Source organism: Notothenia rossii, assembly GCF_949606895.1.
Source record: "Notothenia rossii genome assembly, chromosome: 5".
NCBI classification, from domain to species: Eukaryota; Metazoa; Chordata; class Actinopteri; order Perciformes; family Nototheniidae; genus Notothenia; species Notothenia rossii.
In genome coordinates, this window is record NC_136903.1 from 8,850,839 (window position 1) to 8,868,918 (window position 18,080).

General features: G+C 40.9%; 1 protein-coding gene across 1 annotated transcript; it reads right to left on the reverse strand.

The window, feature by feature from the left end:
• Nucleotides 1-787: 787 nt before the first annotated feature.
• On the reverse strand, nucleotides 788-15,629 carry ireb2 (iron-responsive element binding protein 2). The gene is made up of 11 exons (XM_079681664.1): nucleotides 15,512-15,629; nucleotides 11,199-11,285; nucleotides 10,638-10,803; nucleotides 10,082-10,219; nucleotides 9,651-9,881; nucleotides 8,062-8,131; nucleotides 6,468-6,651; nucleotides 5,998-6,137; nucleotides 4,055-4,226; nucleotides 3,876-3,976; nucleotides 788-955 (listed from the first exon to the last, which is right to left on the reverse strand). The coding sequence occupies exons 1-11, from the start codon at nucleotides 15,534-15,536 to the stop codon at nucleotides 803-805; spliced, it is 1,467 nt and encodes a 488-aa protein (XP_079537790.1). The 5' UTR covers nucleotides 15,537-15,629; the 3' UTR covers nucleotides 788-802.
• Nucleotides 15,630-18,080: the final 2,451 nt, after the last annotated feature.

Sequence of the window (18,080 nt, forward strand, 5' to 3'; positions counted from 1 at the left end):
ATAGTCAAACGTGAACGAAGAAGCTGATGAGACCGCTTTGGTTGGCCCCGTGGATGGGACATTTTGTTTTAAAAAACGGACGGATGGAAGCGTCAATAAGAGCACGGTTGTTTGCAAATTATGCAAAAAGGGTTGCATGTTGGTCTTTGTTAAGTACCACCTTGAAAAAAATAAACAATGTTTTGTTGCTTAAGCTTATGTATTCAGTCATTATTCAATGGTATACTAAAATCCATGTGAAAAAAATTGCTTCTCACTGTTCTCAGGTCAAATATTTATATGTGATTAAAAATGCGATTAATTTCAATTAATTAATTACAAAGCCTCTAATTAATTAGATTAATTTTTTTAATCGAGTCCCGGCCCTACTAAATACCAAATACTGTTAATATGTACATTAAGTATGTGACCATCTATGTTTCCTGTAGTTATTGAGTTTTATTATTATTGTGCTGCTGTGTTTATTGTCTCTTTGTAACTCTGGCACAACAATTTCCTTCGGGATGAATAAAGTCCGATCTGATCTTATTTATTTTCTTACCCTCATACTTATGTATATATAATATCCTGCTTTATATTTTGTCACTGTAGATTTGTAATTCAACATGTATATTTTCAACTTTTTTTTTGATTACCTTTGTATTGCTATTGAGATGTTGACATTTTTAAATGTTTATAGTTCTAGTTCATTGTATTGTACACTGCCTTGTGTTTTTATGCTGCTGCAACACAAACATGTCCCAGCTTGGGATCAATAAAGTACTTCTTATCTTATCTTGACAAAAAGATTGAAGATTGTGAGCTAATGTCTGCATGAGAACAGAAGTGTGTCTGTTACCTTTTCATCCAGACAGCTCTGGAAGTCCTCCTTCATGCTGCTGACGGCCACTCTGTCCTGAGACCTCTTGGGTCCGCTCACACAGGGCAAGATGGCGCTCAGGTTGATCTCAATCACCTGCAGAGAGAGGAGTGGTTTCATATCACGTTCTAGAGAGACAAACTGCCTTCCCTTTCAGTGGACCACCATGAGACCTTATCTGGAGGAAATACTGGAAGTATATTTGTAAACAACGTGAAACAAATGACTTTTCTTTCGCTTTTCAGGTGATAAAAATAACCTAATGTTACATTTTAGCCTGGAAAATAGTTTCTATTTCTATTGTTTCAGCTCTTTGGCCAGGAAAGGTAATCGTTAAGTTGGTGTGACGTATATTTGCGCAATACAAGATCTGTTTATGTTGAACCTTTTTTTGTTTTAAAGGAGACATGTCATGCTTTTCCGGTTATTACCCGTCCCCTTGTGTGTTATGAAGCTTTTTCTGGATGTAAACGGTCTGCAGGGTCACAAACCCTCAAAGTACACCCTGTAGCGAGTAAAACTCTAACACAGAAAAGACCTCCCCAAAACGCCTCGTTGGAGATACGTCACTGTCCATTTGATTCTTCCGGGTACGGCATGATGTCAACCCGGAACGAAATGGACCAATCCCTGGAGCCGTTACGTTAAGCCCCCGCTGATTCTGACTGACTGACTGACTGACTGACTGACTGACTGACTGACTGACTGACTGACTGACTGACTGACTGACTGACTGACTGACTGACTGACTGACTGACTGACTGACTGACTGACTGACTGACTGACTGACTCTCACACACACACACACACACACACACACACACACACACACACACACACACACACACACACACACACACACACACACACACACACACACACACACACACACACACACACACACACACACACACACACACACACACACACACACACACACACACACACACACACACACACACACACACACACACACACACACACACACACACACACACACACACACACACACACACACACACACACACACACACACACACACACACACACACACACACACACACACAGTGTGTCGCTAAACAAGGAAACCACACCTCCACGGAGCTCAGCGCGATTCACAACCTCCCGACCAATCAGAGCACACTGTGCTCACAGGGAGGGTGGGGGCTGGAGCTACTGGAGCTACAACGAGCCGTTAAAGGCAGAGAGTGAAATTCAGTGAATACACGTAGTTTACAGAGATGCTGGTTGAGAAAACCCAGTGTGAGAAAAAGTTTTTAGAGAGTACTTGTCCATGGACAAGTGAGTTTGGCAATTTACTTGTCCGAATACATTTTTCACTTGTCCAGAATGGACAAAAATTGGGGCCACTGGAATCTTCTTCTTCGCCATCGTATTTTACATTTTCACACATAGGGTTGGGTATCGTTTGGATTCGAACGATTCCGGTTCTGCTTTTCGATTCTGGTTATTTTCGGTTCTTTGAGAGGGTAAAAATAAGTCCCATGATAAAGTGGGAGAAAAATATATTTATGAAAACATTAAGTCAAATCTGTATTCCTATTTACAAATCACTTCATACTGTTTAATTTCTTATGGTTATTGAATACAATTATATAAAAATAATCTCTTCATTATTTAGTTAGTTCTAAGTGGTGCAGTTTGAGAATGTACAATTGGCCCAGTCTCCTCTGATGTTACACTGCAACCTGCCTGATACCCGCCTATGTAGAAAAGCGCTAGGCCTTAAATATAATGATAATAGGCTAATAATAATAGCTTATAATAATAAGTAATAATTAATTATTAGGCTACTTATTAGTAGTCTAATAATAAGGCCTAGCGCTTTTCTACAACTCAAAGACGCTTGCACGCTTACACATGTCCTTACGCATGTGTATTACATGCTGCAGCTGCCCAGCTGCTCACCGTTTGTAAAAGTAAATAAATAGTATTTTCATTTCAATAATGTACTTTCTATACCCTGCTTCATAAACAATACTGACATCCCTGTGCTCCTCCGAGTCTGGGGGTCCGGGGATGTGAGGACAGCGCGAGGACACAGGGAGGCTGCTTCACTTCATAAAGGAAATGGCGGTCAATATTAACAACACAGGAGCTAAAACGCTTAATAACCTTCATTACGTATTAGAGAAAGAACATAAGAAAGTTTGAAAAAGATGAGGCTGTTAAACGGGCAGCGGATCCGCTGTGTGTAGAAAGAGAGAGAGACGCTGAGCTGCACCATGCAGCGAACAGCTGATCCGGAGAATAGAGAGAGAGAGAGCTGTGGTCCGCGGGGCTCGGCCTCGCCTCCTGTCCCCACAACTCTTATTAATCCCGGTACCGGACAATTGTTATTTGTTCCTACTCGGAACAGAGTTTTGCTTCCCAACCCTGCCACTGTGCTACACTTCCAGCGCTGCCCCGCCCCGCCCTAACTGTACAGAAAGCGGCGAGATGCATTCCCTTAGGAATCGACAAGCAGAACCGAAACTAACATTTCTAAACAAACAATGGCGGACACTGACAATTTGCGAATGAGTTCTGCCTTCTGTAAACTGAATTTATCAATAAATCAGGGCGAAAAACGTCACTTGTCCGCCGGACAAGTCAATTGAAATATCTACTTGTCCGATATTGTAAATAACACGTCCCGGACGGTGGGACGTGTACTTTTTCGCACACTGAAACCAATGTGAGTTTGGAAAATTGCACAATATAAATCTATTCTAGTAGACCTGAACAATGGAATTATGATCAGTGGAAATGGCCATGACATGGGACCTTTAAACTTTGGAAACAGGGCTACAACATTGAGGCTCCAAACATGATAACGATGATTAAAAACTACAAAAATAAAATAGTCTCAAAGGAAATCACATACAGGTTGATGAGCCACTCTCTTCCTAATATAGCAACTTCAAATTTGAAATAAAAAACTGAACTTCATATTCCAATATTATTTTTAAACATTAAGATAATTTTTTCAGTTGCCACTCAGATGACACATTACCTCTGAGTACTCGGGGTCTTCTGAGGCGTCTTCATAGCTCCGGAAAAGTTTTACAGCCTTCAGGTAAGACTCCATTAATTCAAGTTTCTCCTGGGTAAAATCTGGAGGAAAATGAAATCACGTTAGTTCTAAACCCTCGCAAAATGCTGTGACACCTCTCACTAAGCAGAACTACTCACTTGTGTTTCTAAAGTGCTTCAGTGTGACCTGGTCGATGGGGAAGAAGCTGACGGTGGCGTTGTACTCGGGGCACATGTTGGCGATGGTGGTCCGGTCCGGTGCCGACAGCTGGGAGACCCCCGCTCCGAAAAACTCTACAAACTTTCCGGAGATCCCAGCCTGCCGCAAGTGCTGAAAGAAATCAATGCACAACTCACATGAGTACTGAAGGAAGGGCCGAAGTAAAGAGTTTTTCCTGCAAATAGTGTCATATAACCCTTTTTTGCAAGTCAGATTTACGTGTGTGAAAATGTACAACACAGTTTCTCAAAGTCCAAAGTGATGACTTTAAAAATCATGTTTTGTCAATCCGAAACTGAAGAGGGAAAACCACATTTAAAATCAGAGACAAAAACAGGAAATCTACATTTCTGATCTGTCATCTATCACACAAAGCAGATATCTGTTCCTCATTTTGAGATGATACATTTGATTCTTGGAGCAATAAATCTGTCCTTGTCAAGTCTCGTATTGATGACTCAGACTCAAACTCAAGAAATGGGAACTTGTGTGACGAGGCGTGTCGATTCATTCAATTGTATCTAGATCAACTGAATGCTTCTGCAACCAGGTTAAGACACAATGAAACAAATGTGCAACTAAAAATGTAAAAAGAATATCTCTGCGCAGCACAGAAATTATGAACTACAATTTGAATGTCAAGGTTATAAATCTAGCTTCAAACTATTTGTAACAGCCCTTGAAGACACACAATCCTGATAACACACGAAGGCGAGCAGTGCTACCTTATGCCGCTTTCACACCAACGCGTTTTCAGCTCGGAGCTGGAGCCTGAAAAGTACCGGTTTTTCCTGTTCACACCGCGGCGGCGCCTACTCTTAGCTCCGGAATCCGGTTCAATTCCAGCTCCAAAAAATGGTCGGCCTAGAGGCAAGAGCTTCGGAGCTAAGAGGTGGCGTCGCTTACGTCGAGGCGTGCAGGAAACTTAACCCACCTCCCCTGAACATGGGTCGACTGAAGAGTCTCGTCATGCCTGCCTACAAGCAGGAGTGCTGAGCAAAGTGACTAGAAGGCAACCACACACTTATAAAAAAGAAACACACTTTATAAAGTCAGGCAACACTAACCAGGCTTCGTGTGATTCTGTTTATTTGTATCTTCCTTTGACCATCCGTGTGCTGTTATTGATCATTGTGGAGAGAGGCAGACGTTTTGTTTTGTATTATAGCAGCTATTGGATGGAATCCATACATGGGCTGCACAGGTTGAAAAGTATAAGGTTGGAGTAGTCGGTATTTAATTTAATCTGGCTTTGCTTTAAAAGCAACCCGATCATCGACCCGACGCAGTCCCCCGTTGTTGTTTTTGTTGTTATGAGCGCCGTAACACCGTTGGGGAGCAAATCAGCGATGTAAACGGTGACGCCATGACGCAGCAGCGGCAGCACCAGTCGGGCTCTGGGTGGTGTGAACAAAGCGGGAGCAGAAAAGGGAAACCGGGGCTGAACCAGAAAAGCTCTAGCTCGGAGCTAGAAAGGGAAAAGATGTGATGCTGATAACACACAAAGCAGATCATTACTGTCGGAGCCACACGTAAAGTATTTCCTGTGTTTGTAACGTCACATCTTTTGAGTCACGAGAGGTGGCGTGTCTATTGGATTTGTGTGTGGTGACGTTTGCGGTTATATCCGGTTGCTTTTACCTGCACACTTTGTCATAGATGGAGGGGGATTGAGCTGGGGAAGGACTATTTTTGTTGACCGCATACACAATCATATACTGGATATGGACTAGAAATAATTGTATGTTTGCTTGTTTCGTTTGCAAATAAAAGGTCAAACGCATACCAGTGGAAAGACAGTTTTCTTGCACGTCAGACAATGTTTTTCTCTTGTTTCGTCCTCGCAGCACATTTATTGGATTACTACAGCCGCAACAAGTACCTTAGTGATGCCGAGCACGACGTCTATGGAGGTGGTCAGAGGGTTGATGGAGCCCACCAGCTTACAGCCCACCACCTCGGGCAGGGTCAGAGACACCGGCTGGCCGAGCATCACGGCCTCCGACTCGATGCCCCCAACACCTGGGGGACAAACGACTGTTAAACACCTGGACTTTTGAAACATCCATAACATTCATCTGTTTGAAACTCATATATATCAATATTCAGATTACTGCATATAGAATATTCTGAACTGTTTCTATTATATTCTATTTTATTTACTTGCACTATTATATGTTGTATTGTGTTGCACTGTTGGAGGAGCCTGTGACCTAAGATTTTCATTGTCATGACTACACTGTAGCTACGCACACATGGCAATAAAAGCCTTGAAACCTTGAGAACTAGGTATTAATCTACATGCCTGATAAGTCAACAAAATCACAAATACTTTCAAGCTGAGAGTTTTACCCCAGCCCAGGATGCCCAGGCCGTTGATCATGGTGGTGTGGGAGTCGGTCCCCACCACGCTGTCGGGGAAGATGAAGCCGTCGCTGACCTGCACCACTCTGCACAGATACTCCAGGTTCACCTGGTGGACCGCACCCACGTCCGGAGGAACCACGTTCACGTTCTTAAACGCTTTCGAACACCACTGAAGAAGAGAAACAGGGGGGACGCATTTAACTTTGTGTCTCACTAATTTTGTTCTGTTCTCTAAAGCAGAGGGATAACAAGTTATTTTAAAGTTTTCATCAAAAACTACTGAATATTTCCATTTACTTCATTTTTATTTTTTAGTTTGACTTTAACAACATATAAACTAGTAAGCTCTGTTATAAAAAGTGTAAACGACACATTATGATAGTCCACCACCCTCTCTTTCCAGACAACATTAAAGTGCAGTTCTACAAGTTGGGAAATGTGGGGGAAACTTCTGAAGCAATTGGAAACAGGACTCAGAGAGGCACGAGGAGAGCTGGAGCTTTGATGGCAAACACTGACGGTTTATTTTGAGTTACGGCCGGAGAATTGACGAGACAGGTGGTGTGTCACGAGATGACAGAGCGGTCGCCAAATCAATTCTGGAGAACTCTTTCTGCAGCTTGAGGTTTTAATTACACTGAACAAAAATATAAATGCAACACTTTTGTTTTTGGTCTGGGGGGGTCCGAAAACCAGTCAGTATCTGGTGTGAGGGTTAGGGTTAGGGTAATGTTGTGAATCGAGTGGCCTGTGTTCATCGTCCATACCATACGCCTGCCCATACCATAACCCCACCACCACCATGGGCCACTCGATTCACAACATTACCCTAACCCTAACCCTCACACCAGATACTGACTGGTTTTCGGACCCCCCCAGACCCCCCCAATAAAGCAAAAATGCTCGTTTCAGAGTGGCCTTTTATTGTGGCCAGCCTAAGGCACACCTGTGCAATAATCATGCTGTCTAATCAGCATCTTGATATGCCACACCTGTGAGGTGGGATGGATTATCTCGGCAAAGGAGAAGTGCTCACTATCACACATTTTTTCAGATTTGTGAACATTATTTGAGAGAAATGGTTATTTTGTGTATGTAGAAAATGTTTTAGATCTTTGAGTTCATCTCGTGAAAAATGGGAGCAAAAACAAAAGCGTTTATATTTTTGTTCAGTGTAGTTCGGAGTGTAATAATCAACATTCTTTATCAGCGAGACTAAACAATTATGGACCCTGAATCTAACTAGAGCTCTCGTCCATAGGACAGAATGTGCGCCAGGGAACCTTCGTCCCTGAACAGTAAACTACCTCATGGCGGCTTGTGCTCTGTCATAGACTGGCAACAACAATGCGCCCAAGCTGCCCCTCCTTAAGAGAGATAGCAGCGATACCCAAGGCCGTAGACCTATGCCGTGGGAAAGGAGACAGTGAGAGGAGAAAATGATGAACTGTGTCGAAGGTTGAATACCTAAGCAAATTATTCCCTAACAGGAAATACATTTCTTGCAAATAGTTTGATCAGAAGATTGATACCACTCTTGAGTCTGTTAAATAACACATATATAGGTATTTGCTTCTACCTTGAAGAACTGAAGCCTCTCCTTGTTTCTGATCAGCTCCATCTCTTGATTCTTCAGAGTTGTTTCAGTACTGCGGAAAAGAGAAAAGGAAACTCAGTGACCTAATTTGACCTTTGTAAGGGATGAAACTATATAGTTACATTTATCAGTGACTAGGTTTACGTGCACAACATTTTCGTTTTTTAACTTAATACGAAAAGACAGTATTTTTTCTAGGCTGTGTACATGGCCAGCAGACAGTGCACACTCTGATTAAAGTAATACACTCAAATGAAGTACCTCCTATGGAAACGCTGTTTAAATAATTTTACTGTTTTTGACCTATAGTCGTGTGTTTCATAATTTTTTATTTTCTATTCTATCAGTATTTGGGTTCTCTTTTTAACATGCATCTCTATCCCAGCTATGCAAACAGTTGGATAGTGGTTTTGCATATTACATGCTGGGCGTAAACAGACAGAGGCTGTGTGTTGCAAATTGCAGTAGGAAACAAACAATTGAGTCGAACGACTGATCCTAAAACCTGAATAACACCTGCATTTCCCAGATGTATTAATGTAATATGCTACATTCGGGAAAAGAGCTTAACGGGATATCAAATTAAATATGCTCTTAAAAGGTAGGGTAGGTAAGAATGGAGAAACCAGCTCGAGTGCGCTAGAATTTGAAAATACACAACCGGAAAAACTCTGCCCCTTCCTTCAGACTTCCTTACAGAGCCCCTCCTCCAACACACACCAACGCGCACATGACCAATGAGGGCACGAGATAAGTTTGTGCACAGATGGAAGGCTGACAGGCAGGTAGGCCATCCAGTTATTTTAGCCGGGCCGGCTCAGATGATTGGTCGTGCTTTTTACAGCGCCACGGCTTCCACAGATGACATCTTTTTATGTATTTATTGTCAAAGCATTTAATATATTCATTGCTATCGGGATGTTAAGAGCATTCCATGGAATATAACAAGTGTTTCGGAAGTGAATTACCTACCCCCCCACCTTTAACATTACCCGTAAAGATATTCACATTAGAAAGTCCACAAGTTTACACGTTTGTTTGTTGATGTTATAGGTGTCTTTCCTTAATGCTCGCGGTGAATTGAGCTGTTACGTGCGCATGACGTCATCAGTGCTGCCGTGCCGGTGATATGTTTACTTTCAGTTCCATTTAAGACGGTGAGATAATGAGACGACGGTGCTTTTTTCTCACACACACACACTAATTAAATATCTGAACTGTGAAAGTCTGTTCTCCGTGTTCTTACACACACACACACACACACACACACACACACACACACACACACACACACACACACACACACACACACACACACACACACACACACACACACACACACACACACACACACACACACACACACACACACACACACACACACACACACACACACACACACACACACACACACACACACACACACACACACACACACACACACACACACACACACACACACACCTCTAGAACCCAATTTCCTGGAGACCCCACCTCCTTCACATTAGTGTACCTGCAGATTTTCATGTGATTCTCAAAATGCAAGAGTTTGTAGAGGATTTCAAACTCACTCAGACACGGGCTGCAGGTGGAAGGGACAGAGGAGCGGCGTGTTCTCGATCTGTTGCCCGGACCCTCGCCCTGCGGCGGGGGGAGGGTCGCTGCAGGACGACTTACTGCAGGACCCCCGCTGAGCCCCACACTGTGAGCCCCGCCACGAGGGAGCCGGACGGGAAGGACCTGGTCCCTGACTCTGACCGTCCCCTGCTCCTGGGTTAGGAGCATTCTGTATGGCACTGTGGCTAAAAACAAAAGAATGTTATACTAAAGAAATGATCACAGTGTCGTTAGAGTAAATACATTCAAGATAAATAACTCTTTCTACTTGTGCTTTGTATGAATATAATAAAAAAGATCTAATTATCTCACAATTATTTTACCTCTCTGATCTAACTAACTTTAGCAGATTGTCAATTTGTAAAAAAGGGAAATGTAAACACACCATTTGCTATAATCAATCTGTAATGAGTGGTCTACGATGAGGTCTGTGGGGCATTTGGGGTTCACCAGGCTGGGGTCCATGCCATGTTTGGCCACTGCGTCCCTCATGGCTGCCAGGTCCACCATGGCAGGAATACCACTGTGAAGGAAAACCAGGAAAATAAAAAATAAAGTCAAACACATTTCCTTCAGGGATCTATCGGAATAGACTGTCTATTAAAAAACAACTAAAGACCCATATCTTTACACTGGCTTTTGTTTCTACTTGAGATGTGTTCTGTTCTTATGTTTGTTCCTCTCAGGACTCCACGTGGTGTGTGTTTTCTTTTTATGTTACATTTCTGCCTCATGTCCTATTCATGTTTCTGGGGTCTTAATTTAAATTGTTGTTCTTTCTTGTGAAGCAAATTGTATTGTCTGTGAAAGGTGCTATACTAAATAAACGTATTACGATTATTATTATTATTATTCAAGTATGACAATATGAATCATTGTCTAAGTCAATGAACGCAAACAGAGATCATGATGACAGAAGAACTAATGACTCGGAGACTCACGTGAAGTCCTGGAGGAGGACCCTCGCTGGAGAGAACGGCACCTCGGCTTTGCTCTGCTGCCGCTGCCAGTCCAGAACGTTCTGCACGTCTTCCTCTTTAGAGAAGAAGCCATCGCAGTTACGGACTGCCGCCTCCAGCAAGACACGGATGGACAAAGGCAGCTTGTCTACACAGAGAAACAAGATACATTCGCCCTTTAATTTTGCACAGTAAACAATGTGTAGTTAGATAAAAGTGTGTATTCACCGTTGACTGTGTGATATAAGTGCAGGTTAATGCAGCCTGGAGATTTCCTACATTTAAAGGCATATGTAAAAATGTTCTTGTGCTGTTTACTTTCACATGTATAAATGTTTACGCTGTAACCCTGGGTAACCCTGTGGTAAAAACAACCTAAATCTGTAATAGAACACGCTGAAATATTTAAACTGTACCATGCTGTACTACTACTTCTAATTCTTGCACATCTGGGTAAGAGACGAGGAATGCTACCAGGATAATGTGAGATACACGTGTTTCAATATTAGCTTCTTTTTTTTTTGTCAGAGAGGCCGAACTCACCGTATCTTGGGTCACTTAATTTCTGTAGATTGAAGAACTGGATCTTGCCATCTTGTAGTGTGTCTATAAGATGGCTGTACGGGTGCTCTGCAGAGGGGAAAACATATGTATTAGTACAACAGCAATCCAAGCTAGTGTGTCTGGACACTTCCAGATTCTGCTGAAATCTGTTTTCCTTTAGCATGTCTTCTTGCAGGTTGGCTTGGTGTAATCTGTGGGAGTTTAAAATGAGTGGTATAAACAAATTACCGAACTAACAAAATATACCCAGTGGGGATCTCTTCAACCAAGGTACTTCACACCATGAAGAGGCTTAAAAGGTATCTCGGACATACTTCCAGAAAGGCAAGGCAAGTTTATTTATATAGCACTTTTCAATTAAGAAAATGGCATTTCAAATCAGTCATTAAAAAGAAAAGATCATAAAATAAACATTACCAAAAAAAGTACATGGATAAAAGTTACAGTGCAGTTTAAGATGTGAATAGTTCAATTAAAAGCAGCGACAAAAAGAAAAGTCTTCAGCCTGGATTTAAAAGTAGTAAGAGTTGCAGCGGACCTGCAGGTTTCTGGGAGTTTGTTCCAGATATTTGGAGCATAAGAACTGAACGCTGCTTCTCCATGTTTAGTTCTGACTCTGGGGACAGAAAGCTGACCAGTCCCTGAAGACCTGAGAGATCTGGATGGTTCATCATTTAGCAGGAGGTCAGAAATGTATTTTGGGCCTAAACCATTCAGTGCTTTATAAACAGCAGCAGTATTTTGAAATCTATTCTTGGACACACAGGAAGCCAGAGTAAAGACTTCAGAACTGGAGCGATGTGATCCACTTTCTTAGTGTTGGTAAGGACTCGAGCAGCGGTGTTCTGAATCAGCTGCAGCTTTCTAATAGATGTTTTAGTGATACCTGTGAAGACACCATTGCAGTAGTCCAGTCTACTGAAGATAAAAGCATGGACACGTTTTTCCAAATCCTGCTGTGACTTTAGTCTTTTAATCCTAGATATGTTCTTTAGGTGATAGTAGGCTGATTTAATAACTGTTTTAATGTGACTGTTGAAACTCAGGTCAGAGTCCATGACTACACCTAGATTTCTGGCTTTATCTGTTGTTTTGAACATTGCAGACTGAAGCTCAGCGCTAACTTTTATACGTTATAAGAAAGCCTTATTTCCAGTTTGTTCATCCATAGAATTGACTCATTACTTACATACCACAGCGTATTAGTGGTTATAAGTAGCTGAGAATAGCCACACTTTGAGTGTACTATAGTTAAGCTTCTTAGAAAGGATGAATGCCTTTGGGGCAAAACGTAAAAGCAGAGAAATGTGATTTCTTCTTTTAGGCTTTTAAAGCAAGATGTGGTTATGTTAACCCCAAAGGAGGCTGTAAATGTTTATTGTTCATACTTTTTTCCTTGCTGTGTAAAAAGTAAGCTACGCCAGCGCTGAGCCCCTATGGACAGTCATCTTTCGATGCACAACAGAACTCTGCTCTCACACAACAGGACATCCTGTGTAACTGAACCTCTCAGGTGGCTGGCTATGAAAGCACACACTAAGCTTTCCCAATGAATTATTAGTGAAATATTGTGTAAAATAACTTTATATTGCTTTGGTTAAAGACACACAATGCATGTTTGTTTTCCCAAATCCTAATGTACCTACTCTGAAGAAGAAATGTCCTCAAAAACAATAATACACCTGTAGTGGCCGTTTGTCCTAAACTTAAACTCAAAATAAGTTAAAACCTTCAAACGGATCACTTCTGGCACCCTGGGCAGGTAATGTACGCAGTGTAGAAAGTCAACCAATTTCCAGGCATGGGTTCTGTCGTTGAGGCTGGTTTTATCGTTTTCTCGGTCACAAACAATTCTTTCTCCTTGTACAAACAATCCTCTCTCGTGCTGGTAAAAAACCATGTGCCCATTACCCAGGTGCAAAAACAGGTGGTCTGCCACTTCCTGCCTATATACACCCTTACCTGTGCTCACCACTACCCCCAGGTGTCTAAACCAAAAATCACACTAAATAAATTAACCCAAATAAAGACTAACATATAAAGCAAAGAAATTAACTAAACAAATTATTATTAACTTAACAGAATATTATCACAAATATATACTTCTAATGTGAGCAAAATCATAATAAACAAATTAAATGACAAACTACAATTACTATATGCAAAAGACTGTGTAGCTCTAACAACACCCATGCACTTTGTCATGAGGGCATTCAAATATGAAACGTGCGGAAAAGGTGTGAGCCGCCATCTCACAGAACTGGTTTCGTAAAGTCGTACAAATCTATGAATAACACAAATATTTAGTTTCATATCTTCTTAATCTGAAATATTTCCTCTTTAACAAAAAAAATGATTAGCTGTGTAGAACTGCAGAAAGAGCATTGTCACTGCTGACAGAGAAAAAGGCAAAAAAAACAAAGTATGTATTTAAGCTCAATTGAACTAAGCAGGCCTGAACCAGTTTTGAAACAAAGCTTTTAATACCCAAATAATGACTTAATAAGTGTTTCTGTTCTCAGCTCCACGGCTAAATATTTGCTAGCAAAATGAATTCTACCATGTATATGACATTTGGCATCTCTTGGCCAGATAAACAACTTGCTGACTACTCTCATTTGGTGTTTTTTGAGTGCATGACAAATGTCTCTCTCTCACTGTGATGCCTTTGTCAGCTAGTCTTTCAGACTGCATGCAAACATCTAAAAGCTGTAATGCAAAGCAAGAAGAGTGGAAAACTGGAATACAGTTTCATATAAAAGATGTTCTTCTAACAGAAAATGACTTTTCCACTTCTCAAAATCTTATCCTTGATTTAAATCAGGGGGGTCAAACTCAAATACACAGAAGGCCAAAATAAAAAGATGGGTACTAGTCGAGGGCCGGACTGGTTCAATGTTTATTGCAAAAATTATTGCACATATTAAACCTAGAACTAACAAAGCTTACATTATTGCCTATAAAAGCAACATTAAATAATCAATTTCCCTCAAAGAGAAAACCAAACATGCCCTGTTGTCGTGAGAGTAAAAAGTGCAGAAGGAAACATCCATTAAACTCAGTGTGCTGCTCTGTGATGCTAGTTCAAGCCAGATACTTGGCATCTCATCTTGGGTGCAAGGTCATCAATGTTTGGGCTCAGGCTCTGAGCTGAGGAGATCCTCGGGATTGAGTGAAGGTGTGAGTGCAATATACCGGCGGGCCAGACCTAATAGTAATTAGAAATTATCCTGCGGGCCGAAATTAAATCCACCAAGGGCCTGATTTGGCCCCCGGGCCTTGAGTTTGACACATGTGATTTAAATCATGAATTTAACAAGTATGGAGGACATGTTCAACTACTGAAAACAAGATAACATGTCAGCAGGTTTTCACAACTGAATAAAATACATGTACATAATAAATATTCCACCCCTGTCAAACCCTGACATCTGTTTATGTTAGAACTGGCTGTCCCACACATAAACCTTTTAGATGAACTGTAGTGAAAGGTGAGCACATAACAGCCATGCACTAATATAAGTATATAGAAATGCCAATGTAAAAGTTGTTTTTTAATAACTTTAAGAAATATGACAAGCGAGATCATGTGGAGATAAATCATTGAGAGAAGCAGTTTAGCCTGCTGTAATCCACTGGTATTGGATAGCTTACATACCTTAAAGATGACTCTTTGGATGTTTGTCTCATCAGAAAAGATCATAATCATGGCCTATAATCCCACATTCAACACATCCATTGTGCTCTGAATTTAAAAGCAATCCTCTTGTTCTTTGCAATGTCCCTGTGACTAATATGCCAGTCAAATCAGCCATTGCACATACAAGATGAAGTGTTGCTTATATTATTAGAGGTGACGTCTGAGAACATCTCTTCATCTGTTACTGACACGGCATTAAAGACAGCTACAAAGCTAGCTCTTATCGTGTAGCACACTCGCTAACCAGCCACTTATCGGGCTTCTGGTTGTACGTATTGACAAGATAAGAAAAAGCAAGGCAATTAAACACAGAAATAGGTAGAACGTATACTACATTTGTGTCGTTTTTAGCACATTAAAGACACCTATAGCTAGCGAAGTTGGCGACATTAACGTCTCTATTTGTAAAGCAAACAAGCTAATGTTAGCATCAATGTCTCCAACAGTTTACTTTATGTAATGATCACTAAAAGCTAACGACAGCCATCTTGATCGTAAGGATGATTTGTTGTTTAATCGATTCCTGTCTTTGACGGTAATCGGGTGAAAGGATGACTGCTTAGGTAAGGTAAGGTTAGAAGAAGATATTTACCTTTGACTGGCGGAGCGAGCGCCATGATGACTTCTGAAATGAACACGACCCTTTCTCGCAGACACTGCACTGGGGCAACACTGTGCCGACCAATCAGAGGCCAGAGATCCACAGCCACGCCCACTCAATAATTAATAAAATAAAAACAAAGCATTTTAATTGCTGATGTAATTATAACATTTTATGAACTGACCAATAATAAATAACTGACAGTTAAAAAACAATATTTTAATTACTGATGAAATAAAAGTACAATTTTAATTACTGAGAAAAAAAGGAGGAGGACATTTTAATTACTGACAAAAACAAAAAACATTGAATTACTGACCAAATTAAAAAACACATTTGTATTAATGACAGCATTCTAACCTACTTACAAAATAAAAAATAAATAGGATACAAATAAATACAATACATGACTAAAACAAATACATCTTTATTAACTGAAAGTTACTAAAATAATTTAGATTTGTAAAAAATATTTTTTAAAAGTATTTAAATTTTCAGAGGGAAATGTACTTTTTGCTACAATACCAGTATCTGATATAGTTACTAGTTGCTTTACAGACACTAAAAAAAAAGGGAACAGTTGATCAAATATGATACTGTACTCCAGATTGAACTCTCCAACAGTAGTTTCCACTTTCACCAGCTGCTATCATGCTATATTTGAATAATATAGTGTAGGACCATACCTATATAATGCATATTTATACTTTCTATTTTTCAAAATACCAAACAGATCATACATTTTAGCCATTCCTCATTTCGCTCAATTCAACACTGTCTTTGCAGGCTGATTCTTTGAGAGCAGCACCATCTACAGGCCTGGCATATTTACTACAGCGTCTCCAGCGCTTTCGAACGGCAATGTCCGTGGCTGTCTCCTCCTGATTGGTGGAGTTGGCCCAATAGCCGTAGCGCCACTTCTGTGATGTCATAGAAGTGTTCAAATCTGGATCAGCCAGTATCAGATCCGTTGCAGACCCTTTTTAAGAGATTTGGGTATGGAGGAAAATAGAGAGGGTTGTGTTTTCTGACACTTGGTGAGTTCCCTGGAACACCGGGGACACATATTCATGTATAAAAGACGTACAAAAGTGCATTTTGCATGATAGGTCACCTTTAAAATGAATCCCCTATTATACTGTTCTTCAATATTATAGATCTCATATATATACAAAACATGTCTCTGAAGTGCTTGGCTCCAAATACCAAACAGATCATTCCAGCATCCCATAATCCCCTCTGTTTCAGCCCTGTTTCAAAAGTGCTGATTCTCTGTCTGTTACTTTAGATGAAAATAAGGAGCCACTCCCCACACCCCTCTGAGAGATATTAGGTTAAAAAGAACACAATAGCCGCTTTCAAACCAAGTACTTTGCCGTACTTAGTGCCCCGGCACTTAGTGCTGCCCCGGCACTTAGATCGCGTTCACACCGGAATAAGTTCCCTGAGGGAAGATTACGCAAATGAGCCACTGACATCACTTCGTCTTCTTCTGCTTTGGGTTTACTGGCAGAGCGCAAACAACTTCACAGCGTATACTGCCGCCCGAAATCCCCGGCCGGAAGTCCCCGGAGTTGGGGACTGGCCACCGCTCCCATGTTTTTTTTTGTGTTGCCATAAGTTATTTTCTCTCCGTTGGTGCGCGGGGCTAATGCTAATAATGCTAATGCCACAAATACAATGGCGGCTTCACAAAACATTTCAGAGTTGTACAGGGCGTGGTTTGCAATTCGCCCAGCCAATAGACATTGGTACTTTTTTGGTACCACCTCTCTTGCAGGCACTAAAAATGGGGGTAAAAGTTCCCGGCACTAAGTGCTCTTTTTGGTGTGAACGCAAAATAAGGGGTACTAACGGAACTAAACGGGAAAAGTACGGGGAAATGTACTCTGGTGTGAACGCGCCTAATGGTGATCTAGGAGGAGATTCAGGTGATAAGGTGTGTGTGTGTGTGTGTGGGGGGGGGTTACCTTGGTTGGTGATTGGCTAATGGTTACACAAGCCAAAAAATCGTTATGACATCATAAAGTGGCCAAAATCTGATCAGCTCATTTTCAGACAGGTTTTTATATAAATGGATCAGGACAAAAAGAGAGAGAATCTTTTTTCCTGAAACTTTCAGAATCTCTTTACATAGAGGGGACACATGTTTATGTATAAAAGACATGAACGAGTGGATTTTACATAATAGGTCACCTTTAAGTGTTAAAAGCATCAGTAATATATAATTCACATTATATATAATAATATAAGGGTCAATCCAGAATTGGACAACATTTAGACATACAAAAAAAAATGGAAACGGTAATAAACCATCAACATTTTATCTGTATTTGGCCAGCTCAATGTACACTTTGTATTTGTGACCCATAAACTATCTGAAGAAGACCATTCTGTCAAACAAATGCCTTTCCTTTAATACCTTAAGTATTGTGATGCTAACACGTAGGGCTTTTAACTAGTTTTGAATCACATGTAGCAATATTTTACACTGTGGTATTATTTCTAATTTAGCTTGAGTAGAAAGATCTGTTTGTTCATTGTTTGTACTGGTTTCTTG

Bases quoted from the DNA above. Each gene is read 5' to 3' on its own strand.
- ireb2 (XM_079681664.1), bottom strand. From the start codon at position 15,536: ATGGCGCTCGCTCCGCCAGTCAAAG. The intron at 10,804-11,198 runs GTGAGTTCGGCC...TTCTCTGTGTAG, and splicing joins ATTAAGTGACCCAAGATACG to ACAAGCTGCCTTTGTCCATC. The intron at 10,220-10,637 runs GTGAGTCTCCGA...TTTCCTTCACAG, and splicing joins GTCCTCCTCCAGGACTTCAC to TGGTATTCCTGCCATGGTGG.